This window comes from Notolepis coatsorum, assembly GCF_963971535.1.
Source record: "Notolepis coatsorum genome assembly, chromosome: 4".
Lineage (NCBI taxonomy): Eukaryota > Metazoa > Chordata > Actinopteri > Aulopiformes > Paralepididae > Notolepis > Notolepis coatsorum.
In genome coordinates, this window is record NC_140168.1 from 151110535 (window position 1) to 151136121 (window position 25587).

The 25587-nt window shown below is 46.5% G+C and overlaps 2 protein-coding genes across 7 annotated transcripts in view; both read left to right on the forward strand.

The window, feature by feature from the left end:
- The window catches only part of apol1 (apolipoprotein L, 1), a 283625-nt gene that overhangs the window by 104694 nt on the left and 153344 nt on the right, over window positions 1–25587 (forward strand). The gene's annotated exons all lie outside the window — the stretch shown is intronic.
- The window catches only part of tep1 (telomerase-associated protein 1), a 149643-nt gene that overhangs the window by 51102 nt on the left and 72954 nt on the right, over window positions 1–25587 (forward strand). Inside the window, exons 12-14 of the mRNA XM_084313418.1 lie at window positions 11881–11937; window positions 13563–13692; window positions 16495–16731. Of these exons, the coding sequence (XP_084169544.1) occupies window positions 11881–11937; window positions 13563–13692; window positions 16495–16731 (424 nt within the window). The remainder of the gene's footprint in view (window positions 1–11880; window positions 11938–13562; window positions 13693–16494; window positions 16732–25587) is intronic.

The following is a 25587-nucleotide window of genomic DNA, read 5'->3' on the forward strand; positions in this document are numbered from 1 at the left end:
TAAAGTGTTAAGTGGCTGCTCGTGTGTGAGCGTGCACAGTGTGCGTGTCGTGTGTGTGTTCATGTGTGCTTGTGTGTGGACAGTTCAATGTTCTGAGCACTCAATGTTCATTGTTCATGGCTCTGATGGCCTGGGGGAAGAAGCTGAGCCTAAGCCGCTCTGTCCTAGTAGCTGGGGTTCGCAGGCGTCTGCCTGACCTCAGCAGCTGAAACAGGCTGTTATTGGGGTGGTGAGGGTCTTTCATTATCCTGCAGGCTCTGGATTTGCACCTCTTGTTGTATAGAACCTGCAGGGGGGGTAGTGCAATACCCGTGGTACGCTCGGCTGAGCGCACCACTTTCTGTAGGGCCTTCTTGTCCTGTGCCGTGCTGTTTCCATACCAGGCAGTGATGTTTCCGGTCAGGATTAGGGTTGGGCACCGAAAACCGGTTCTAATAGGAACCGGTTCCTAACTTCCGGTTCTGGAACCGGAAGTAACATATTTGAATTTTGATTCTAAATTTCGATTTTTTTTTTCTTTTTTTTTACCTTTTTTTTTTTTTACTTTTTTTTTTACTTTAATACCCTAGTTACAGTACAGCAACCAAATTAAACTGTATCAAGTCAACTGAAAATGTGAATAGTATGATTTTCTTTTTGAAATAAAAAAAAAATGAAAAATCTCCTTCGAAATAAGCTGTGACCTGTTTTGACCTGCACCTCAAAGAATCGGAATCGAGAATCGTTTAGAACAGGAATCGATATGGAGAATCGGAATCGGAACCGGAATCGTTCAAATCCAAACGATGCCCAACCCTAGTCAGGATGCTCTCTACAGCTCCTGAGTAGAAGGACTGGAGTATCTTCCCCGATACTCTGAACTTCCTTAACTGTCTCAGGTGGTAGAGACGCTGTTTCGCCTTCTTTACTACTGTGTCTATGTGTGTTGACCATGTCAGGTCCTCTGAGATGTGGACCCCCAGGTACTTGAAGCTGCTCACCCTGTCCACGGTAGCCCCGTTTATCATCAGTGGTGTGTGTGTCTCCTGCTGTCCTCTCCTATAATCCACGATCAGTTCCTTGGTTTTGCCAATGTTCAGGAGCAGGCTGTTGTCCTGGCACCAGCGTTCCAGTACCTCAACCTCCTCCCGGTAGGCCTTCTCGTCGTTGTCCGAGATCAGCCCCACCACCACCGTGTCATCTGCGAACTTCACTATGGAGTTGGAGCTGAACTTGGCCACACAGTCGTGTGTGTAGAGTGAGTACAGCAGGGGGCTCAGAACACAGCCCTGGGGGGACCCGATGCTCAGGGTGATGGTGTTGGAGGTCTGACCCCCCACCCTGACCGCCTGGGGTCTTTCGCTCAGAAAGTCCAGTACCCAGGCGCTCAGGGCGGAGCTCAGACCTAGCTCGATCAGCTTGTCCACCAGTCTGGTGGGGACTATGGTGTTGAACGCTGAGCTGTAGTCAATGAACAACAGTCTCACATAGCCCCCCTTCTGACGGTCAAGGTGCGAGAGGGTGCTGTGCAGTACCTGGGAGACCGCGTCGTCGGTGGACCTGTTTGTCCTGTATGCAAATTGCATAGGGTCCATATCACTGGGGAGGGAGGCACAAATGTGGTCCTTGACCAGCCTCTCGAAACATTTCATGACCACAGAGGTGAGTGCCACCGGTCTGTAGTCATTTGGACATGCTGGGGAGGGTTTCTTCGGCACAGGGATGATGGTAGACATCTTGAAGCAGGCAGGGACCACTGACTCCGCCAGTGATTGATTAAATATGGCGGTGAACACAGGGGCCAGCTGGTTGGCACAGGTCTTGAGTATACGTCCTGTTATGCCATCTGGGCCAGCAGCCTTCCTGGTGTTCACCTGCATAAATGCTCTTCTCACACTGTGTTCCGACAACGAGAGAGCGTCCCCCCCCCCTCGCGGTTGCCCCCCCCCTCCACAACAGCCGGCGCGCCAGTGACGTCACTAGCCGGAGAGCCAGCAGCGCCACTGTCTACACCAAACCGAGCGTAGAAGGTGTTGAGCTTGTCCGCGAGGGAGGCGTCGTCGCTCCCCATTGAGGGAGCGCTGACTTTATAGTCAGTTATTGTCTTCAGTCCCTGCCATAATCCTCTTGTGTCGTTTTGTGCCATTTGTGTCTCCAGTTTATCAGCATATGTCCTCTTAGCAAGTTTGACAGCTTTGCGTAGAGTATAGACTGAAGCCTTATACTCCTCCATGTTTCCTGACTCTCTACCCAGGTTGTAGGCGGTGGTACGAGAGTTCAGAGCTGCTCTAATAGTGCTATCCACCCACGGTTTCTGGTTTGGGAAAATCCGCACCGTTTTCCTGAGGACAATACCATCAGCTATTGTTGTTATGTAGCACACCACTGTGTCTGCTAGTTCACTGACGTCACTGGCGCTTCCTATGAACATATCCCAATCCGTGTCTGCAAGCACGTCCTTGAGCGTGGCCTCTGATTCGTCGGTCCACTTCTTTGTCTCACGTGACACGACGGCGTCACGTGATCTCTGTTGATATGCCGGAAATAGCAAGATGGAGTCATGATCGCTCGAGCTTGTGGACCCCGTTAATGGCGGAGCGGCTACTGCCTTGTAACCCGCTTTGAACGGGGAATAGCAGTGGTCGAGTGTGTTCTTCCCTCTGGTGGAGCAAGCGATGTGCTGGAAAAAGGACGGCATCACTTTCTTCAGGTTGGCCTGGTTGAAATCGCCGGCCACTACCATCGCTGCGTCTGGGTGTTTGATCTGGTGTCTGTTGAGATGATCGTGTAGTTCGCCCAGCGCTTTGCCCGTATTCGCGTGTGGGGGAATATACACGGCAGTCATGACGACTGCTGTGAACTCCCTCGGGAGGTGAAACGGACGACATAGGATAGAAAGATGTTCCAAGTCCGGCGAACACGAGTTTGAGAGGACCTGCACCCCCTCGGGATTAACCCAGGAATTGTTCGTGATGAGGCAGACTCCGCCGCCGATGGTCTTTCCTGAGCCAGCGTTGCGATCTGCACGGAAGACTGTGAAGGCATCCGAGGGAGAGACGCTTTTGTCTGGGGTCGTCGACGTGAGCCATGTCTCTGTGAGACATATAATGTTGATGTCTCTCATCTCCCGTTGGAACCGGACCCTCGCTCTCAGATCATCCATCCTACCCTCCAACGAACGGGCATTCGCCAGAAAGATGGATGGAATTGCTGGGCGGTAAGCAGCTCTTTTTAGTCTCAATCTGATACCTCCTCGTCTCCCTCTGTGTCTCCTCCTGCCGTCGCCTTTGTTCTTTTCTTTGCCGCCATTCTCCCGTCTGATTTCTGCTGGCCATTCTAGGTCAAAAGTGTCTCCAAACTCCTCTTTGAGCCCGGGGTTCAGGTCCATAAGTGTCTGACGGTCGTATGACGTACCCGCCAGTGTTGCTTTAAATAAAAAAGTAGCAAAAACAAACATAATAGCTAAAAGTGAGTACATCGTTGCGGAGCTAAAACCAGAGGCGTCTGACCAGGGTCGCGTCCTCATAGCAGCAAGTGAGGGGAAAAGGAGAGGGAGTGAATTAGGCCTGTGCTGTGATTATGACAGGACCCCCCCCTCTACGGGCGCCTCCCGGCGACCCAGGCTTGTCAGGGTGAGCCCGATGAAAGTCCCGGACGAGATCCGGGTCCAGGATCATCAACCGGGAGATCCAGCTCCGCTCCTCCGGGCCGTAGCGCTCCCAGTCGACCAGGTACTGGAAACCGCGGTCGCGTCGCCGCACGTCTATCACCAGCGGAGGAGGGGGCTCTGGAGCAGGGGGAGACAGGGGACTGGAGACCACCGGTTTGAGCTGGGAGACATGGAAGGAAGGGTGAATGCGCATATGGGGGGGGAGCTGGAGCTTGACAACAGAGGGATTTATGAGGGACAGGATTTTGTAGGGCCCCACGAAACGGGGGGTTAGTTTCCGTGAGACGGATTTGAGTGGCAGGTCCCGAGATGAGAGCCATACCATCTGACCTGGTACATAGGCGGGAGCCGGGGTCCGGTGGCGGTCGGCGAAGCGCCGGTTCTGGTCCGTAGTGCGGAGCAGCGCAGCCCTCGTCTCCTCCCAGATCGTCCTGCAGCGACGGAGATGGTCTTGCACCGACGGCACGCCGATCTCCTCTTCCTGGGCAGGGAACAGCAGGGGTTGGTAGCCCAAAGATGACTCGAAGGGGGACTGACCTGTGGCCGCCAAAGACAGGGAATTGTGGGCGTATTCGACCCATGGCAGGAAGACGCTCCAGCCGGAGGGGTCCCGGGCTGTCACGCAGCGGAGTGCGGATCCCAGGTCCTGGTTGGCCCGCTCCGACTGGCCGTTGGTCTGTGGGTGGAACCCAGAGGAGAGGCTGACCGTGGCCCCCAAAGCCCGACAGAAAGCCCTCCAGACCTGGGATATGAACTGAGGGCCCTTGTCGGAGACAATGTCTGCCGGGATCCCATGGAGTCGGAAGACGTGGAGTACCATCAGGTCAGCAGTCTCTGCAGCAGAGGGGAGTTTGGGAAGAGCAACGAAGTGCACAGCCTTTGAGAAACGGTCAACAATGGTGAGGATGGCTGTGTTACCGTGTGAGAGGGGAAGGCCGGTGACGAAGTCCAGGGCGACGTGCGACCAGGGCCGACCGGGGACTGGGAGCGGACGAAGGAGCCCGGCGGGCGGTCGATGGGAGGCCTTCGCACGAGCACAGACGGTGCACGCCAGGACAAAAGCGCGGGTGTCCTCTCTCATGGTGACCCACCAGAAGTGCCTCTTCAGCAGGGATAGTGTCCGGTCGATCCCCGGGTGGCACGCGAACCGGGAAGCGTGAACCCACTCGAGCACCTGGGAGAGGACAAGGTCAGGGACAAAAAGCCGGTTAGGTGGACCGTTACCTGGGTCCGGCTGGGCACGCTGTGCCTCCCTGACGATGGACTGGATCTCCCAGGTGGCGGTGGCCAACAGACAGGAAGTGGAGAGGATGTGTCGGGGTGTGTGGGACCCTCCTCAGGGACGAACTGCCGGGAGAGGGTGTCTGGCTTGGTGTTTTTGGAACCAGGCCGGTAGGTCAGGGTGAAATTAAACCTAGCGAAGAACAGCGCCCAGCGAGCCTGGCGAGAGTTCAGGCGCTTGGCCGTTGAGACATAGGCGAGGTTCTTGTGGTCCGTCCAAACCAGGAAGGGGACCTCCGATCCCTCCAGCCAGTGCCTCCATTCCTCCAGGGCTAGCTTGACCGCCAGGAGCTCCAGGTTCCCGATGTCGTAGTTGACCTCGGCTGGGGTTAGGCGGCGTGAGAAGAATGCGCAGGGGTGCAGCTTCTGGTCGGTGGCGGAGCGTTGGGAAAGAACCGCCCCCACTCCGGTGCAGGAGGCGTCCACCTCCACCACGAACTGGCGGGACGTGTCCGGCTGGACGAGGATGGGAGCGGTGGTGAAGAGCCGGCGCAGCTCGGCGAAGGCGGAGTCCACTGCGTCCGACCAGACGAAGGGCACCAAAGGCGAGGTGAGTTGGGTCAGGGGCGCCGCGACCAGGCTGTAGTCCCTGATGAAGCGCCGATAAAAGTTGGCAAACCCCAGGAAGCGTTGGAGCTGTTTGACATTGGTGGGACGGGGCCAGTCGGACACCGCTCTGATCTTCTCGGGGTCCGCCCGGATCTTGCCGCCCTCAATGATGTAGCCGAGGAAGCCGATGGAGGAGACGTGGAACTCACAATTCTCTGCCTTGACGAACAGCTTGTTCTCCAGAAGACGCTGGAGGACCCGGCGGACGTGCTGGACATGCTCCTCCATGGAGCGGGAGAAGATCAGGATGTCGTCTAAGTAGACGAAAACGGAGCAGTGGAGTACGTCACAGAGAACGTCATTGACGAGGGCCTGGAAGACAGCAGGGGCGTTGGTCAGTCCAAAGGGCATTACCTTGTACTCGAAGTGGCCGAGTGGTGTCCTGAAGGCCGTCTTCCACTCGTCTCCCTCCCGCATGCGGACAAGGTGATAGGCGTTCCTGAGGTCCAGTTTTGTGAAGATGGTGGCACCTTTCAAGTTCAAGTTTCAAGTTCAAGTTTCAAGTTTCTTTAATAGTTGTCATACAGAAGTACAGAATACTTTTGTACAAAATGCTTCTTACTGTTGCGCTCCAGAGACTGTGCATGACAAGATAAGTATGAAATAAAAACATAGTAAAAATTAGAAGTAAAAAAAGAGGTCACAGTGTTCAGTTTAGACATATGTACAATGTTCGTAGACGTAGTTACCATACAATATACAATACTGTGCAGTGTACTAATATACAATACTATATAGTGCAAGGCATAAATGGACGAGGTGCAGTTTAGGTACAATTCACAGTAGGTGTACGAGTTGTAGTGCAAATCCTTTATCAATAAATATAAAGTGTAAGTGTGTTTGTGTGATCTAAAGTGTGGAGAGTGGGTGCTGCAGTGTGTTGTTTGTTTGAGTGAGTGTGTGCGTGTGGGTGTGTGTGCTGTGTGCATTTGATGGTTGTTGCATAGTGATTATTGTTCGTTTAGCGATTATTGTTCGTTTAGCAGCCTGATGGCCTGGGGATAGAAGCTCCTTCTGAGTCTTTCTGTGCTCGCCTTAAGACTCCGGTATCGCTTGCCTGACGGCAGCAGTTCAAAGAGGCAGTTGTTCGGGTGGCTCGAGTCCTTAATAATTCTCTTAGCCTTCCCCTTGCACCGCTTGTTGTAAATGTTCTGGAGGGTGGGAAGCCCCCCTCTAATTGTGCGTTCGGCTGAACGTGTCACTCTTTGTAGTCTGCTACGGTCTTGTGCAGTGCTATTCCCAAACCAGGAGGTGATGTTGCCGGTCAGGATGCTCTCTATTGTACATGAGTAGAAGTTCCTAAGGATCTTCTGACTGACTTGGAACTTCCTTAGGCGCCTGAGGAAGTAGAGGCGTTGTCGTGCCTTCTTCACAACACTGTCAATGTGTGTGGTCCATGTCAAGTCCTCGGATATGTGGGCTCCGAGGTACTTGAAACTGTTCACTCTCTCAACTGGTGCCCCGTCGATGCTGAGGGGGCTGTAGTCCTTGACCCCCGACCTCCTGAAGTCCACAATCATCTCTTTTGTTTTGCTGACGTTCAGGGAGAGGCAGTTCTCCTGACACCACTGTGACAGGTTCTCTACCTCTTCCAGGTAGGCCCTTTCGTCGTTGGCAGAGATCAGGCCCACCACTACTGTGTCATCAGCAAATTTGATGATGGTGTTGTTGTTCCGCTGTGCTACGCAGTCATGTGTGTACAGGGAGTAGAGGAGGGGGCTCAGAACACAGCCCTGGGGGGCCCCTATGTTGAGCGTGATGGATGAGGAGGTGCAGTTGCCGGCTCTTACCACCTGGGGTCTGCCCGTCAGGAAGTCCAGGACCCACTGGCACAGGTCATAGTTCAAGCCCAGGTCCCTGAGCTTGGCTATGAGTTTGGAGGGGACTATGGTATTTAATGCTGAGCTGTAGTCGATGAACAGCATTCTCACATAGTTCCCCTGCCTCTTGTCCAGATGTGATGCTGCTGTGTGCAGCACATGGGCTATGGCGTCCTCCGTGGACCTGTTGGGGCGATATGCAAATTGCAGAGGGTCCAGGTTGATGGGGAGGGAGGAACAGATGTAGCCCTTCACTAGCTTCTCAAAGCACTTCATGGCTATGGAGGTGAGGGCTACAGGGCGGTAGTCGTTGAGGCAAGCGGGCGTAGATTTTTTGGGTACAGGGATGATGGTGGACTTCTTCAGACAGGTGGGGATGACGGCCTGTTCCAAGGACAGGTTGAAGATGTCAGTGAATACCGGGGCCAGTTGGTCGGCACAGACTTTTAGGACGCGGCCGGGGATGCCGTCCGGTCCTGCTGCCTTCCTGATATCCACTTTTTTAAAGATCCGTCTCACCTCATGCTCTGTTACCCTGAACACTGAGTCTCCATCAGCAGACCCCCCCCCCCCCCCCCATTGCCGTGGTTTGTAGGCTGGTGTTGTTATTCACAGCCTCAAACCTCGCATAGAAGGAGTTGAGATCATTTGCTAAGGAGATGTCACTGTTCAGTTTGAGGGGGGTTCCTTTGTAGTCTGTCATTGTTCTGAGGCCCTGCCACATGCCTCTAGAGTCAGCCTGTTCAAACTGAAGTTCAACTTTATCCCTGTAACGCCGTTTTGCCTCTATTACTGCTCTCCTGACGTTGTATCTTGCCATCTTGTGTTCTTCCATGTTGCCTGTCACCAGCCCGGTGTTGTATGCTGATGTGCGCACTTTCAGAGCCTCACGGACGGATTTGTCTACCCAGGGCTTTTGATTTGGGTAGATATTAATTTTGGTGTTGGGGATTATTACTTCTACCGGAGTACAGACATAGTCAATCACCGTTTCGGTGTATTCGTTAATATTGGCTTGCAGGGGCTCAAAAGCAGAGCCGATTAAAGGCAGGGGGTACTTGTTCTTTACCGTGATGTTGTTGAGACCCCGGTAGTCGATACAGGGGCGAAGGGAACGATCCTTCTTGGAAACGAAGAACAATCCTGCGCCGACAGGAGAGGAGGAGGGGGTGATTATGCCCGAGGCCAAGGATTCGTGGACGTACTTCTCCATTGATTCTCTTTCTGGGCGCGAGAGGTTGAACAGGCGACTAGCGGGGAGTGGCGCTCCGGGGAGTAAATCAATGGCACAGTCATATTGGCGATGAGGAGGCAGGGAGAGAGAGCCTGTTGTTTGCTGAAAACCGCTTTTAAATCATGGTAGGCCGGCGGAATTGCAGACGGATCAATGTTCTCATTGGGGGGGTGCGAACCGGCGCCCTCTAGTGGCGGCCGAGCCGACCGCAGACAAGCGACGTGACAGTGGGCGCTCCAGCTGGTCACCAGGCCGGTAGGCCAATTGATAACGGGATTGTGTAACTTGAGCCAAGGCATGCCCAGGACAATGGGATTGTGGGGAGAGTTGGTAACGTGAAACCGAATATTCTCGCTGTGATTCCCTGATAGCAGAAGGCGGAGGGGTACGGTGTGGCGAGTAATCCGCGTGAGAAGTTTCCCGTTTAACCCCCGGGCGTCACGGGGTATCGGCAAGGCGTCAGTAGCGATGGTGTAACGGGAGACTACTCCGGCGTCGATGAGGTTCTCGTCGGCCCCTGAGTCAACCAAGGCGGATAAAGGGAGTGATTGGTTATTCAGACACAGCGCGGCGCGGAGTAGCATGTTTGGGCCGGAGCTGGGAGCGATATCAAGACTCGAACAGACGCCCAGCGCTACTGTCGAGCCCCGTCGTTTGGGCGAATCGAGCATGAGGCAACGGAGTGACCTGTTTGACCGCAGTACAGGCATGCTCCTGTAGCGAGCCTGTGTCGGCGTTCGCTGGGGGAGAGACGGTCGAGATCCATGGGCTCGGAGGAACTATTTTCTTCAGCGCGGGCGGCGCGACGAGGCGGACCGGGTATAGGCGAACGAGCGGTGCTAGCTTTCTCTCGACGACGCTCCCGGAGACGCAGGTCCAGTTCACTGGCCAAATGGATTAGCTCGCTCAGGGAGGTGGGTCTTTCTTTGGACGCAAGCTCGTCTTTTATAGCGTCGCTCAAGCCCTGGCGGAATGCGCCTCACAACGGTGTGTCCCCCCAGTCGGAGCCGGCGGCGAGGATGTGGAACTCCATAGTGTATTCGCTTAAGCTGCGACTTCCCTGGCGGATCGAAAACAAGCCGGAGGCCCCCTCTGAGCCATCTGGAGGGTGGTCAAACACTTTACGCATGTCGTCGACGTACTCGGAGTACGAATTGCAGAGGAAGGAATTGTTAAAGTGGAGAGCGGTGGCCCATTTCAACGCCGTGCCTGTGAGCAGAGCCGACAGGTAAGCTACCTTAGACCTATCGCTGTGAAACGTGTGAGGTTGTTGTTCGAACACTAACTAGCACTGGAATAAAAACGCACGGCATTTGGAGACGCTTCCGTCGTAGCGCTCTGGTACGGGGACAAGGGGTTCTCTATGCGGGGGGCTTGTTGCAGCGGGGGTAGTGGCTGGTAGGCCCTGCTGTGCCAAGTGTGCCTCGATACGGAGATACTGTGTTTCTCGCTCAACGGAGTCGAGGGCGAGAGCGGCCAACTGCGCCGTGATGGCGTCTAGGGAGTGAGCGAGTTGGTCGACCCGGGCGGTCTGGCCGTTGATGATACTCACAGACTGCTTCTGAAACTTCTTCCATTCCTCGGTCTCGTGTACAGCTGGTGCTGTCATCGTGCGGTCGTGGTATTCTGTGAGAACTGGGGTCTGGAGCACAGCCCAATTGCTGAATACACGAGAAGAGATAGGAGCGGTTTCAAGGGTGTTTAATTGTCAAATGAGCAACACAGGAATTGGGGGGGAATAGAACAGGGTTATGTTCTGTCTTGTGGCTGCCGTGGCGGCAGCGAGCGAGCAAGCGGTCCTGGTGCTTGTCTTGGAAGCTGCTGGGTTGCAGCGGGAGAACTAGTGTTCCTCTTCGGGGACAGGTGACGTCCAGGCAGGGACGGCGGTCCTTTGGGGCACAGGAGCTAAACAGGTTAGAGTAGGCAAATACACGGTTGGAATCTAGCAGAGACGTCGTACCTGGGCAGTGGTAATTAATACCACGACAGCTTCTGGTCAGTGTCGAGGGGTAGAAGTAGTCCCCCCATCAGGGAAGGATTGAGTGCAGCTGTGGAGAGTGGGGTGCCTGACCGCGTGCGAATTAGGGGGATGGAGTACAGCTGGGCGTATGAGGGTAAAGGAAGGGGTGGCTGGAGAAGGAGAGGATGAGGAGGAGTGTGCAGTGGATGGAGAGGGGGATGAAGAGGAGCGTGTGGAGGACGTGAGGGGAAAAGGAGGGGGAGTGAAGTAGGCCCGTGCTGTGATTATGACAACATCTGAGGTATTGATGAAGTAACAAAGGAAAAAAGCCAAAAGCACTTACTCCTCAGACATTCTTTGACAATTTTATAGCCCAAAATACAAAAAAGATCCAGGCGGAATAGGTAACAAAGGGTTGAAGAAATATTGTCTGAACTGTCAGATGCAAACTGGCTGTGTGACATAACCGAGCATCTCGCTCAATTGAATAAGAATCTGTAGGGACGCAAACAAGTCCCACCCAAAACTTTACCAATATAGTTGTGAACTGAGACAACCCTTATTTTGTTATTTTTGAGTACAGTTACAGTTGTGTGTTCATGCAGACACATAATAGCAATTTCATTACGAATTGAAAATGGGGGACCCTGATGTAAACAAGTCAAAAGTCTTTCTCTGGTCTGCATCCCCTTAACAATTGTGTGTATTGAGCTGTACTGTACTGTACCCATTCTGCAATCTGTTAATTAAAGTTAATTAAACTTTAGTTGGATGTATGGCCTCTGCAAGGTTGTGTGCAGCCATTTGTTTTTGTAACATCTGCTACATCTGTCCCACGTGTTCTTTGCAGCTCACAGTTGTTAGTTCTGCCCCTCTTGACTGTGACAAAAAGGTTTTGAACAAACTTAATGTCATAGCTTGTATTTGATGATATTCTTCTTTGTTATTTACTTGAATGGTTTGATCATTGATTGATGGAGTAATATGGGGTTCTGATAAACTAAAATTATTTGTTAAAATAACATAAGCTAACATATATTTTTACATCTATGCAAATGCATATGCAATATGTATAACTTGAATAAGTAATAAATACAGAAACAACATGTTTAACAATATGTAAATTAGTAGCTACATTTATTTTACATTACATTAACATTTATACGGTCTTTGGCCCTTTGAGGGCAACCATAATGCTGATGTGGCCCTCTGTGAAAATGAGTTTGACACCCCTGCTTTAAGGGGACATTTGAAGGGGAAATTGAGTACAGCGAGGGTCCCAACAGGTTAAAGAGCAACTCTTCTCTTCTCTTTTCTCTAACCTCAGCTCCAGCTCTGGTCCGGTGGACTCGGTCGCTCGGTGGCCGTGTTTGGAGCGGAGAGGGTAAGGCTGTGGTTCTGTCTTCCCGTCACTCCCATCAGTCTCCGTTCACGTTGACTAGTTAGGACCGTTATCCTTTTTTCGATCGCCCAAGAGTAGTGGTGGGGGAAAATATCGATACAGTATAGTATCGGGATACTTTGTGTGGCGATACTATATCGATACAAGGACCCCAAGTATCGATATTTTATTATGCAATTTTTTTTTTTTTTTTTTTTTCGTATAAGGAAGTTGCATTGCTCATTTCAATACCTGTAATAGTACAGTAGTCCACACACACACACACACGCACACACACACACACGTGTGCATTCAGTTAAGTTGGAATATGACTGTAATACAGTTTGTCAGGTACATGCAACACAGAGGCTCCGCACACGGCGGGCGAGTTTAGCCAGGCGACCGACTTTTTTTGCGAGCCGACCGACAGAATTGTATCGCCTCCATTGTTATGAATGAGAGAACCCACACGGCAGGAGATTTTGAAGCGACGGTCGCGCAGCTATTTCTGTCGCCTGGCTAAAAACCGCCTCAATCCTATTTTTTGAGGCGACGGCAGGCCACGCAATACATTCATTGATCAATAACCTACGTATTATTACCATGCTACTTATGTTCATTATTATTAACAGGAACAATTTAAATAAATAACGTTAGTTGGAGAAGCTATAGTGGCCGCTTGTCATTAACTAATAAATGAACAATGCGCCACGATGCACCTACTAGTGTTTTTATACTCGGGTAACAAAAGAAGTTGTGGGTGTTGACAGTTTAATGTCCAGGCTGCAGCTGATGTAGTTTATACGGTTTATTGTCCAAAGAAAATGATGGTTGAGAACAGAAGTTTGCGTCTTCAGTGAAAAAACATTCTCTCTCAGCAAGTACATAATACTTGTCCAATCGGTGGTAGTGAACGTATTGTAGCGATCAGTCATGCAGTAATGTCGGGAAGAATGAGGAGATGTTGTATTCGTATATATGGTGGTTTAATTCCAGCTCAATATGGGTTTTACAGGTTAATATTCCCTCGTAAAGCACAACACAGCTACCTGCTAATACGCTAGCTTCACAAAAACTAACATCCGGTCCGTCCTCCTATATCTCCCTCCGGGGGGAAACAAGTAACCACACCCCCAGCTAGACAGAGCGACACATTATTATACCTGAACGGTCGGCTCTGGTGTGGGGGGCCAGGCGATTGTCGTTGAGCGACAGACAATCGCATCGCCAGGCGACGTCGGTCGCTCACCGTGTGCAGACCACTTTACAGTGTTGACATCTGTCTGCTTGAGAAAATCCCATTTGCTGCAATAAAAATTATTGAAGTGAGATGAACAGACTGAAAACTTAATTTTATTAGATAAAACATGTTGGCAAAGTTTTACTTTGCGGTTGAAAAAAGGTAATAAAACGCAATATATCGCAATATTAATATCGCAATAATCAGCATATCGCAAAATATATTTTGAATCGCAATACTATCGTATCGTGACTTAAGTATCGTGATAATATCGTATCGTGAGGCCTCTGGTGATTCCCACCCCCTACCCAAGAGATAGACGTCCTTCGTTTTACAAGTTACTCCAGGAGTCCATGATGTGAAGGAGAATCCTCTGTCTCTTGTTCAGGATGAGCAGGAACCCCCTCTGAAGAAACAGAGGGCCTCCCAACCGGCCGCTCTGTGCGTAGCCGTAACCAATGGCTGCGCTGCCGTGGGTTACCATGGCGACGGACTCAAACTCTTCGACAGGATAACCGGTATGTGTTTTGCCATTGATTAGAGCCACATTATCGAATGTGTACATAAATGGAATATAAGTGACAAAACTCCTTGAATGATAATGTGCTATTTGTTTTCTCCCATTCCCCCTCCATAAGACCTTGCGCTCCTTATGCCTCTTGCCTTTTCATTGTTTTTCTTTGTGCTTTGAATGTGACCAAAGTAAAGTAAATAGAGCACTTTAGGATATGCCTAGCCTAGATAGCACTCTAGTCACATTTTAAGGTAAGTATTACTCCTGTAATTTCTACTTCTGCTTTGTGTTTTAACTTTGTATTTGTACCGTATGCATTCCTGGTTTTATGTATTGTTCTGGTTTTATGTATTTGTGGTTCTATCTATCGTATTTTTGGTTTCATGTACTGTATCTATGCACTTTTGATTTTATGTGGGGACTACCTATTTTATGTGGGGTCCCTATTTGTTGCCTGTCGATTGCCGTTTCAGTAATTCGGGTGTATTTACATCAATGTTTTATTGCAAAATGCTGAATGTTCATTAACACTTTGAGTGCCAGCCACGGCATAATTAGTTATTTCATGCCAACCGTTGAGTGCCAGAAACTAGATATGCCGTTTTTTTATCGTTATTCTTTTTATTAGCGATTTCCATTCATATTTCATCAATCTAGCCCCACGTTACCACTGGCACTCTCTCTGAGCTCGAATTGGGAAAATACCGCCCCCTATCGTCTCTCCGGATGGTACTGCACCCCATTGGACTGGACTGAATTAAACGCATGGGAACAAAATATTCCGGATTCCACATTTTACTTGTCAGGCAAGTAACCGGAGACAATCCCAGTCATCGCCCACCATCAGAACAGCGTGGAATATGTCTTTCGACCACCCAGCGTTGGATCAATAAACGCGATCGATATTTGGAATGGCGATCAGGAATTGGAATAATCTTTTTGGAGAACATCTGATCTGAGGTAAGGAATCTATTTGACCAGTATTGGGATAATCAGCAGTGGCGAATCCTTATGGAAGCCAACGGAAGCCAGGCCTCCCTATCAAAATATGAATTAATATCAAATATGAAATATGAAAAAAAATATATATATTATACTTTTTTTTTAATATAGTTTACATTCTTTTTCATCTGTTATAATTTTTTATTTTATTTTTTTAAATGTCTCCCTCTTCTCCTTCTCACTCTCTCTAACACACTGTCAGACTCACTATGCTCACTGCAGCTAGAGGAGAGGCAGGGGGTAGGTGTCTTTCTCCAGCCTCAACCATGTGATTCATGTATGTAGAGTCCAAAACCGATACTAGCCAATCAGATTCGAGCTGACTGCCACACCTTAAAAGTTTAAAACTGGGCTGTGAGCAGAATAATTAGTCTGGCATCCCCTCTGCACACCTCCCCTCTGCACTCTGAAAATTGTATTAACCCGTGACTGCTCCCACGGGCCGAATATTGCTCCGATCCTCGCGAGATTAAATCCACGGGTACCTCTCGGCGTGCCGAAGCTTTTCCTAAATCACTTCCATCATCGAAAACGAGGGGAAAAGGTCGGCTCGCGACCCTGAAAATGTCGCGTGATTTTAAAAACGCTGTATTAAGTGAGCCTATTATGGGATCCATGCGAGCTTTCTATCGTGGAAACATCTGGGCGTCCCGCAACTTTTACTCATTCAGCCCCGAAAATGCTTAGAAAAGGAAAGCCGAAAGCGTGGAATAAACTCACCGAAACGGAAAAGTGTCCCACGGGCGCGCCGTGATTCCGATCCGCGTGAAGATATGCACGGCCATAGAGGAGACCGTGGGACACCTTTTTGCAACCGAATATGTGTCTCGAATTTGCTCCCACACGGCGCGCAAAATCGTGCAAGGAAAAATCGGACCAAAAATGAACCAATGCTCCAGCAGTATTAATGACCCTGATGTAAACAAGACAAACGTCTTTCTCTGGTCTGCATCCCCTTATACAATTGTGTGTATTGAGCCATACTGTATTGTACCCATTCTGCAATCTGTTAAATAAATAAAAAGAAAGTTTGACTGGCCGCCAAGCCATACTGTAGTGTACATGGTGACTGCTTGACTTAAAAAAAAAAAAATAATAATAATAATAATTTTTTTTTTAATACATCTTTTTTGGCTTCCCCTGTTATTTTACCCACGCGACGCCACTGTAATCAGAGCTGTTTTCACCTATATATCAACGTGTCCCATATGTGTGTGTGTGGCTGTGAGTGTGTGTAGCTGATCAGGAAATAAGATAATCGATTTTTCAGCCCGCTTCTATAGCGTGCATAAGTACACATATAATCTAGCGTTTATTTGAAAACTATTCATAAATAGGCCGAAAAATGACAACGTGTTTTGTGTATTACAGTAAAGCGCGATTCCTGCAGAATCTTTCTTTTTCTGAAAGTTTTAAAAAACGAGCGTGGACAGTGTTAATATACATTGTCCATAAGACAAAGCGGGGCTCGCAACTCATTTGTAGTTCCAAGGTGTTTATTTGACAAAAAGGCAGATGCAACGTTTCGACCCTTCCGGTCTTCTTCAAGCTTGAAGAAGACCGGAAGGGTCGAAACGTTGCATCTGCCTTTTTGTCAAATAAACACCTTGGAACTACAAATGAGTTGCGAGCCCCGCTTTGTCTTATGTATTACTGTTTTTACAGTTTGGCTCAGCACCAACAAACGGAGGATGTGCGTTATTTATTTTTTCTGAATATACATTGTCCCCCACAAATAAACGAATAAATTCAAATTCAAAGCCATAGTTTTACTTTATAAATGAAACAAGTTGTTTTATTGCAGGGGACGAGAGGTGGAGCAGCGAGGACCTCCGGGTGTCCGTCCTGTGCCTGACCTGGCTGGGGCCTGAGCTATTGGTGTCTGGCGGAGGGGACACATGTCTGAGGGTGTGGAGGGGGAGAGGAGAGGAGGAGGAGGGAGGAGGACCAGAAGAGCTGGTGTTGGTGGGGAAGTGTGGAGCGCAGCAAGGTCCCATCCTGGCCTTGGCCCAAAGCTCTTCATACCTGGCCTCTGCGTCTGGTAAGGCTGGCTGAGGATCGAACAAGTACACACTAGCCTGTTAGAAATCTGGTTGATTGAGCTCACGTAAGAGCGTTCTGTACAAAGATAGATTTAGCCCAGGGGTCTCAAACTCAATGTACCTGGGGGCCGCTGGAGGTAGAGTCTGGGTGAGGCTGGGCCGCATCAAATATTATATATATATGATTTTTTTTTTTTTTGCAAAATCAACTCTGCCTCTCTTTGTTAACTACAACAAGCAATGCCGTTTGTTATTTAAGATGAGGTCGGACTCGGCACTGACAGATTTGTGTTCATTGTGCTGCTTTTATAAAGCCTCAAATGACTGCTTACAATATTTCATGAAAGCAAAGTGTTTTGTTTGTCTAAGATTAAAAAAGGTTTAAACTTTACAGCACTGACAAAGTTGAACAAAGTGCTGTACAAGTCCCACAACATAAAAAAATAATTAGTTTGAGACCCCTGATTTTAGCCTATTCAGTTCACTTTTCCCTGATTAGTATTATCTGTAAATGATTAGTATTATCTGTAGAAAATGAGTAGTAAATGAAAAGTGTCCACTTCCACTTCCACTTAAAGATACAGTTAGACATTTATCTGTAGCACTCTCCTACCACCGCAGAGACTCTGGGATCGAATCCAGCTGTCAGCGGTACCTCCGGCTTGGTCAGTCATCCTTACTAACACAATTGGCAGTGTTAGCGGGTGGGAAGCCGGTGGGGTATGTGTGTCCTGGTCGTGGTAAACTGCGACTCTTACTGGTCGGCCGGGGCGCCTGTTCAGCAGGGAGGGGATCTGTGGGAAATAGCACGAACCTCTGCACTCGTTAGTTTCCCCCAGTGAAACTCCTCGCTGTCGGGTGAAAAGAAGCAGCTGGCTGACTCCACATGTATCGGAGGAGGCATGTGATAGTTCTACACCCTCCCCAGGCCGACGGTGGGGCAATGCACGCAACGACCAGGAAGGGAATTGGCATAACGACTAAATTGGGATGGGTGAAAAAATACAGAAAGCCCAAAAATAAATAGAATGAAAAAATAATGAAAAATGTATTTGACTTTGTACATTTTGGATATATTAAAATTGAACTTAACACATTCGGGGCCATTGGGATTAGACGGGGCCCACTCTATATGGCCAGCATATCATAACAACCTTTCATTGTGCGTGAGGCTGTTTGTAGAGCTAAATCTATACTTTATATTATTGCTATCTGTCCATTCTCATTGTCAATTGACACTATAAACCGTCCCTTCAATATGCCTTAAATGGCGTTTCGGCTATAGACAAGCTAGAGTTAAAACTCAAAATGCATATTGTCGGTATCATGGTCCACCATGAATGCATGAAAGGGGGGGGCGGGGGACGTCGTTTCTGATTATTGATTACCAATAACGGCATTAGCCTATCAAAGCAAGGCCCGACCAAGCTGAAATTGACGTCAAATCGCTCTTACCTGTGGCCGGTTGGACTGCAAAAAGGATTTCCCAGTTATTGATCGCCATCTGGTAGATCCATATGTCCATTGGCTGATGCTATATTCCTTTACTGCATACTGAATTCAGCGTCCCAAAAACTATTCCAGGCGATCGGCTACACGCATAGCTTTAGGCTAACAGAAAAGTCCACTCATAAAAAAAAAAAAAACGGTCTGTAACAGGGAACACTGCATTATCGAGACAGCGCCCCTACGAGGATCTGGCCGGTAATGCACTTTTCCGAATTCCAAGAGTAGGGTAAATCTGCAGTGCCGCACGGTGACATTTAGTAGGATATTACAATGGAATAAAAGCCAAAACAACCTTGCCACGTATATATACGTGGTTGGCCCTTTAAGCATGGCCCCACGACACACGTATATATACGTGGTTGGCCCTGAATGTGTTAAAAGGAGCACTTTACTGATTTCAACCTTAATTCTGTACAGAATGAAATTCCTCCGGCTGACATCACAGAGAGGAAAGCAGACCTCGAACAAACCGCAGAGACTATCTCCTCACCTCTGTTAAACAGTAGTAGACCCAGCTCCAGGACCGTAGTTGAGGACATCGTGTCTCCAGTTCGCCAGAGGTCTGCTCTCCTCTCCGTGACGCCATTTCCCGGGGCGCCGACGCGGCTGAGCTCTTGATGCAGAACACGTCGCTGAGTTACAGATTATCACATGTCCTCCTCATAACAGAATAGGGATGGGAATCGAAAACCGGTTCACGTTTGGAGCCGGTTCCTAATTGTCCGATTCCTGGAATCGCATGCCTCCGTGACTATCGAATCCTCTTATCGCTGCCATGTTTTTCTGACAGTTGCGCATTTTAAAACAATAAGCAATTAGCGCATGCAGCCATAGCAGACTATTTGATTCCTTAAGGGCTCGAAATTGCCTGGGTTTTGGTCGCATATGCTCCGGAAATGCTCCCGCTGTTTGACTGTTTCTATGTGCAGTGAAAACTACTCCAATGCTTTGTATCCTAGTCATTCATTTAATTCGGGGTAAACTAACGTTAGCCGCGGAGTCACATGACTAAGTTGCCCACTACCTGCGCGAGCTACTGCGCTAAAAAAAAGTACGATTTGATTTGATAGTTTATTTGATAGGGACAGCGCATGTTGAACATCAAGCACAAAAATACAAAATGTAAACATGCCGGGTTGTAGCATAATTGCTCATTTACACCCGTAGTCCATAAGCAGGAGACAGCAAAAATCTTTCAAATAATTTGCCTGCTTAAAGCCCAACTTGCAGGTTAAACCCTACTGATCAATTATGGGTAGTTTACATCATTGGTATATAATTTCATTATTAATTTTTTTCCATTTGACGCCGGAAATGCCACTCAGAAATGGTTAAAAAGGTCCACGCACGAATAACATGCACGAGCAAATTAAAAAGCTTATCAGAGCTATCAGGGCCATGACGTCACGTCGGGTATCTTTCCCCTACTTCTGATCCACTACAATGGAGTTTGACGAGTGCAGAAAGCTATTTCCTTAATCCAAATGGACGCCTTACAAGACGTAAATGGGTTTAATCGTCGGAGACTTTGATGGACCAGCTACAACTGGTTGAAACAAGGTAGTTATAATGTTTTTAATGTCGTAAAAAAATAACTACATTTACCACTAGGCAGCCTGTTGTTCAGTACAGCAGCGCTACTGGTCTGTGGGCTGTCGCCTTATCCCCGGGTCATAGTATCAAGCTGGCTATATGGCTCTGGCTAACGTTACCCCACTAACGTTAGCATTATGGCTACTGTCGTGCATGTAAAAGAGTTTTGGGAACGAGTAAAATGTGCAGGTCCTCTTCTCAGACCTGTGGGGCAAAGCACTGCACACGCATCATGCAAGCTACGTTAGCTACACGTCGCGGCATGTTGATACGATAGCCCCTTTAGCTGCACTCTGTGGATATCCCCTTTAGCTGCACTCGGTGGATAGCCCCTTTAGCTGCACTCTGTGGATAGCCCCTTTAGCTGCACTCGGTGCATATGTACAACGACACAATGATCAAACACCTTATAACTACTATTGTCGTGTCCATAAGTTCCCTGGCAGAATACTTGTGAGGACAAAGGTATACAAAGAGGAAAGAACTATTTTAATTCAGGCTTTATTAGGAGTTTCAAGAACGGCGGCTACCAAGCTAAGCTTCGTTAGCTGCTAACGTTGTATACACAATATGTACAACGACACAATGATTTACATTATTACAAATATGGTAACGTGGTTGTGGCTGTTACAAATAGTGGTTAGCTTTAGAGATGAATGGCTATGATCACGGAGCAATAGTGTTAGGTGAAACAGATACATTTTCATTCATCACTCCTCGGCTAGTAGTAGCAAGGCTCTGCTTCCTGCCACTACAGATGAAGCTTTTAGTTTTCCTGGGCGCTTTGCCGCGACGTGAGCACGGTTATATCACGTCGTGGAAATGAATTAGGAACCCAGGCTGCTGTTCTATTTTATGCCGCCAGGAGGCGCAAAGTCATTAGACGGACGCTACAACGTCCTACACAGTATACTGTATAACGATCTGTATGTTTTGTTGTCTAAAATAAATACCATACCATGTCTAAAGCAATGTTGCTGAATAAAATAATTAACCAGTTAAAACCTGTCGAATGGAGCAGTCAATGTATATATTTTGTGTAGATAGCTAGGTGGGCTCTATTTATAATGATATATCTTGTCTAGTACCGTGGTCTAGTGGTTTATCCCCATTCCTTTCAAGCCGACGCCCGGGGTTTGATTCCCAGGCCTTTCTAATATTTATATATTTTTTTATTATTTATAAAATTAAATTGCCCGCAACGATGTGCATAATACAATAGTAATAATATATAATAAGAATCCAACCAATAGAGCGACATTGTGCAATAAACAAGTAAACAAAGTAGGGCATATCGGCATTTGTACATGAGTTATTCTGAGTCAACTTATTGTCTGTTGTTGCTACGCAACTTCACTTGACTTGAAAAGACTTGATACCTCCCCCCATGCCCAACGATTAAAAATTAACGTTATTAAATGTATATATATTAATTCATTTTGCGCGAATCCACACTTCATTTCCCAGACCCACTTTGTTTTGAAACAACCAATCACGTTGCGCGATAGCACGAGCGATCCACAGTCAGTAATAATGTTACAGCTGAGTTCACGGCGAAATGTGAGTTCAGCCTCCTCTGAACAAGCCCCCAGGAAGCTACAATGTGAGAGCAGAGTATTTAGCTTCATATGTTTAGTTTATTTTATTTATTTAGCACATTATTTAAAAAAACAGTGCTAGGAGGGAACGAAGCCCAAAGGGCATGTACAAAGTTCCACTCCCATCTCATTGTCCATAAACAATATGAACGAAATACATGTGTAGCAAGGTCTACACACTATAGCGAAAACATGGAAGATTGACACGAGTCAGTAACAAGAACAATTATTGAATGAATGAATGAATGAATGAAAACTTTATTTAACAGATTGCAGAATGGGTACAATACAGTACGGCTCAATACATACAATTGTTAAGGGGATGCAGACCTGAGAAAGACGTTTGTCTTGTTTCCATCAGGGTCCCCCATTTTCAATTCAATTTCAATTTTTTTTTTTTTGATATACAGCAACCTAATTATATACTTCAGGCTAAGTTTTGCCAATAATATTACTCAGCTCAATGAGCTTAGTCCAGCTCAATACATACAATTGTTAAGGGGGTGCAGACCTGAGAAATACTTTCGTCTTGTTTACATCAGGGTCCCCCAACAATTAGCATTTCAATGGTGTGTGTGGGGGGTTGCCAATCCAATGTGACACCTTCACAGGCTAGTCTTTCTCTGCTCTGCATCCCCTTAAACATTTTGTGTGTATTGAGCCATACTGTATTGTACCCATTCTGCAATCAGTTAAATAAAGTTTTCATTAATTCATTCTGTCCATCTGTCTCTCTCACTTGTTTAATCTTTCACTGCAACACTGGTTCTCTCGCAAAACCCCAAACGTTACAATGCCCGCTACGATTGTGCAATAAAACAATAGTTTCGTTTGAGTTTACTCAGTTTATTTGATCAGGGACAGTGCATATCAATCAACAGTTATACATTTATAAATGAATACAATTACAGAAGAAAAAACATTATTATCAAACCAGATTGGAGGAGTGTAAAGGGGATAGTAAGAGACTATCAAGTCAAGTCAAGAGTTTTAATTGTCACGGCATACAGGTATACAATGAAATGCGGCTGGTCTTGCCCGCGACGATGTGCAATACATCGACTATGGAAAACATTGAATGAAGCTGGGTAGAAATAAAATGGGCAAAATGCCATCATTTATTGAGTCAGATGGTATATTCACCACTAAACCATTTGACATTGCAACTCATTTCAACAATTACTTTGTTTCCAAGGTAAACACAATTATAAATCAAATGTTGCCAATGAGTGGTAAGCTGTCAGACTCTGTAATTAAAAAACATATAATGTATGACAAGAAATGCCGATTTAAATTTAAATGCACAAGTCCAAATGATATTGAAAAGCTCCTCCTATCACTTAAACCAGATAAACCTTGCGGTGTTGATAATCTGAATGGAACACTGCTACAAATCTCTGCAAAATGTGTGGCTAAGCCACTATCACATATTTGATTTGTATGTTTTTTGTTTAATGCTCTTGTTTTTATGTTGAAACGTGTTGTGTGCCGTGTTGGTCAGGACTCCCTGGAAGAAGATATATTGTATCTCAATGGGACATTCCTGGATAAATAAAGGATATATAAAAAAAATAGAAAAGAAAATAGCTGACACTTTTATCCAAAGCGACTTACAAGTTCTGTTCGACAACTTGTAACTTCTCAGTTACAGTGGGTGACAATATTGTCACAAGGAAAGATGAAATTACCTACCTGGGTTCCATCCTAGAGGCTAATCTCTCCTGTGACAAAATTATTAAACAATTATTAAACACGTTACATACAAAACTGTCTCTTCTGTTATTCAAGTGTTCTGATGGGAATGGTGTATTGTACCACACATAAAAATAGGGAAAAACAATGTCCAGGCACGCACTCCAGGTTTTTCCAAATTTATTGGCAGCCTGAAATCATATCATGACGTTTCGGTGTGAAACGTTTGACCAATTACTTGACAAATGACCTGTCGACCAAGATGGCCACAAGAACAAGAAAATACAATAAAATGTAATATAACAAGCTGTACGCAATGTATATAAAGAAACAAGAGGAATTAAAATACAATTATATAGGATATAGTGTGTTTTGTCTCAAGTGCCATGCTTTCTCAAAATCCTGCAAAACTGAAGATGTCCTCCACAAAAAAACTCAACATTGTGATTGTGCAAAATACAATAAGTAAATACCCTAGAAGCAGTGGATATTGACACATTGAATGCATAACATAGGAAGGTTGTAGAAACATTAAGCCTTAGTCGCATCAATGTCAGCATCAGCATCTTGAATGGATTAAGCGACTTCTTCACAGGAAGGTGGGGACTAAGGTATGCATAGAGTGCTAACAAAATCTGGAATGTAGGTAGACCAGTGAAAAATAAAACCTTCTCATCTTTACCCACAAATGCACTTTGGTCATAGGTAGAGGACAACTGTTTCACATCAGAACGCAACTGAAGGTTTTCCGCTCTCAGATTTATAACTTCATTGGTCATAGAATAAATAAAATCACCAGTCATATCAGTTTGAGTACCTATACTGCACACATTATCACTTGCAGCAGAATGAATGAATGAATGAATGAATGAATGAATGAATGAATGAATGAATGAATGAAAACTTTATTAACAGATTGCAGAATGGGTACAGTGCAGTACAGCTCAATACATACAATTGTTAAGGGGATGCAGACCAGAGAAAGACTTTCGTCTTGTTTCCACCAGGGTCCCCCATTTCCAATTCATCGTAACATATATGACATACATGACATACAGATAGACAGTACTGCTACATCTATACATTTATGACATACCAGATTTGCAATTACAGTACTGTATTTGTGATACAAAAAGAGTCCAGAAAGAAAAGAGTATATACATTAGGCGTAGAAACTGTACATTATAACAGCAGCAGCAGCTGGTATGTCCATAAGAAGCAAGGCATGGGCAGCATCCACCTTCAGTTTCTGCTGGGTACGATTCACACGCCGTTGGTATTGTGTTTCTTTAGGTGGTTGCAGAGAAGAAGGCTGTTGCTTTCCGGTCATATTTACAGATGGCACCCAATCTGGGTCATCTTTCTTGTACAGGTGACACTTTTTACCTGGAATACAATAATGAAAAATATAGCACACTTTAGACGCTACATTTTAGGAACATTTACAGAAACGGAGTCTTACACTGTAGTAGGTTATGAAATGAGATAAGAATCATATCCAGCCTCATACTATTCCACTGTAAAATGATAGTTGCTGTTATTAATATTTCACATAACGTTACCTGACGTAACGTTACCATAACGTAAACTGAGTCTTACACTACTACTGTAGTAGGTTATGAAATGAGATAAGAATCATATCCAGCCTCATACTATTCCACTGTAAAATGATAGTCGCTGTTATTAATATTTCACATAACGTTACCTGACAAGAAACACTTTGTTTTGACACTACATTTTAGGAACATTTACAGAAACGGAGTCTTACACTGTAGTAGGTTATGAAATGAGATAAGAATCATATCCAGCCTCATACTATTCCACTGTAAAATGATAGTTGCTGTTATTAATATTTCACATAACGTTACCTGACGTAACGTTACCATAACGTAAACTGAGTCTTACACTACTACTGTAGTAGGTTATGAAATGAGATAAGAATCATATCCAGCCTCATACTATTCCACTGTAAAATGATAGTCGCTGTTATTAATATTTCACATAACGTTACCTGACAAGAAACACTTTGTTTTGACACTACATTTTAGGAACATTTACAGAAACGGAGTCTTACACTGTAGTAGGTTATGAAATGAGATAAGAATCATATCCAGCCTCATACTATTCCACTGTAAAATGATAGTTGCTGTTATTAATATTTCACATAACGTTACCTGACAAGAAACACTTTGTTTTGACACTACATTTTAGGAACATTTACAGAAACGGAGTCTTACACTGTAGTAGGTTATGAAATGAGATAAGAATCATATCCAGCCTCATACTATTCCACTGTAAAATGATAGTTGCTGTTATTAATATTTCACATAACGTTACCTGACGTAACGTTACCATAACGTAAACTGAGTCTTACACTACTACTGTAGTAGGTTATCAAATGAGATAACAATCATATCCAGCATCATACTATTCCACTGTAAAATGATAGTTGCTGTTATTAAT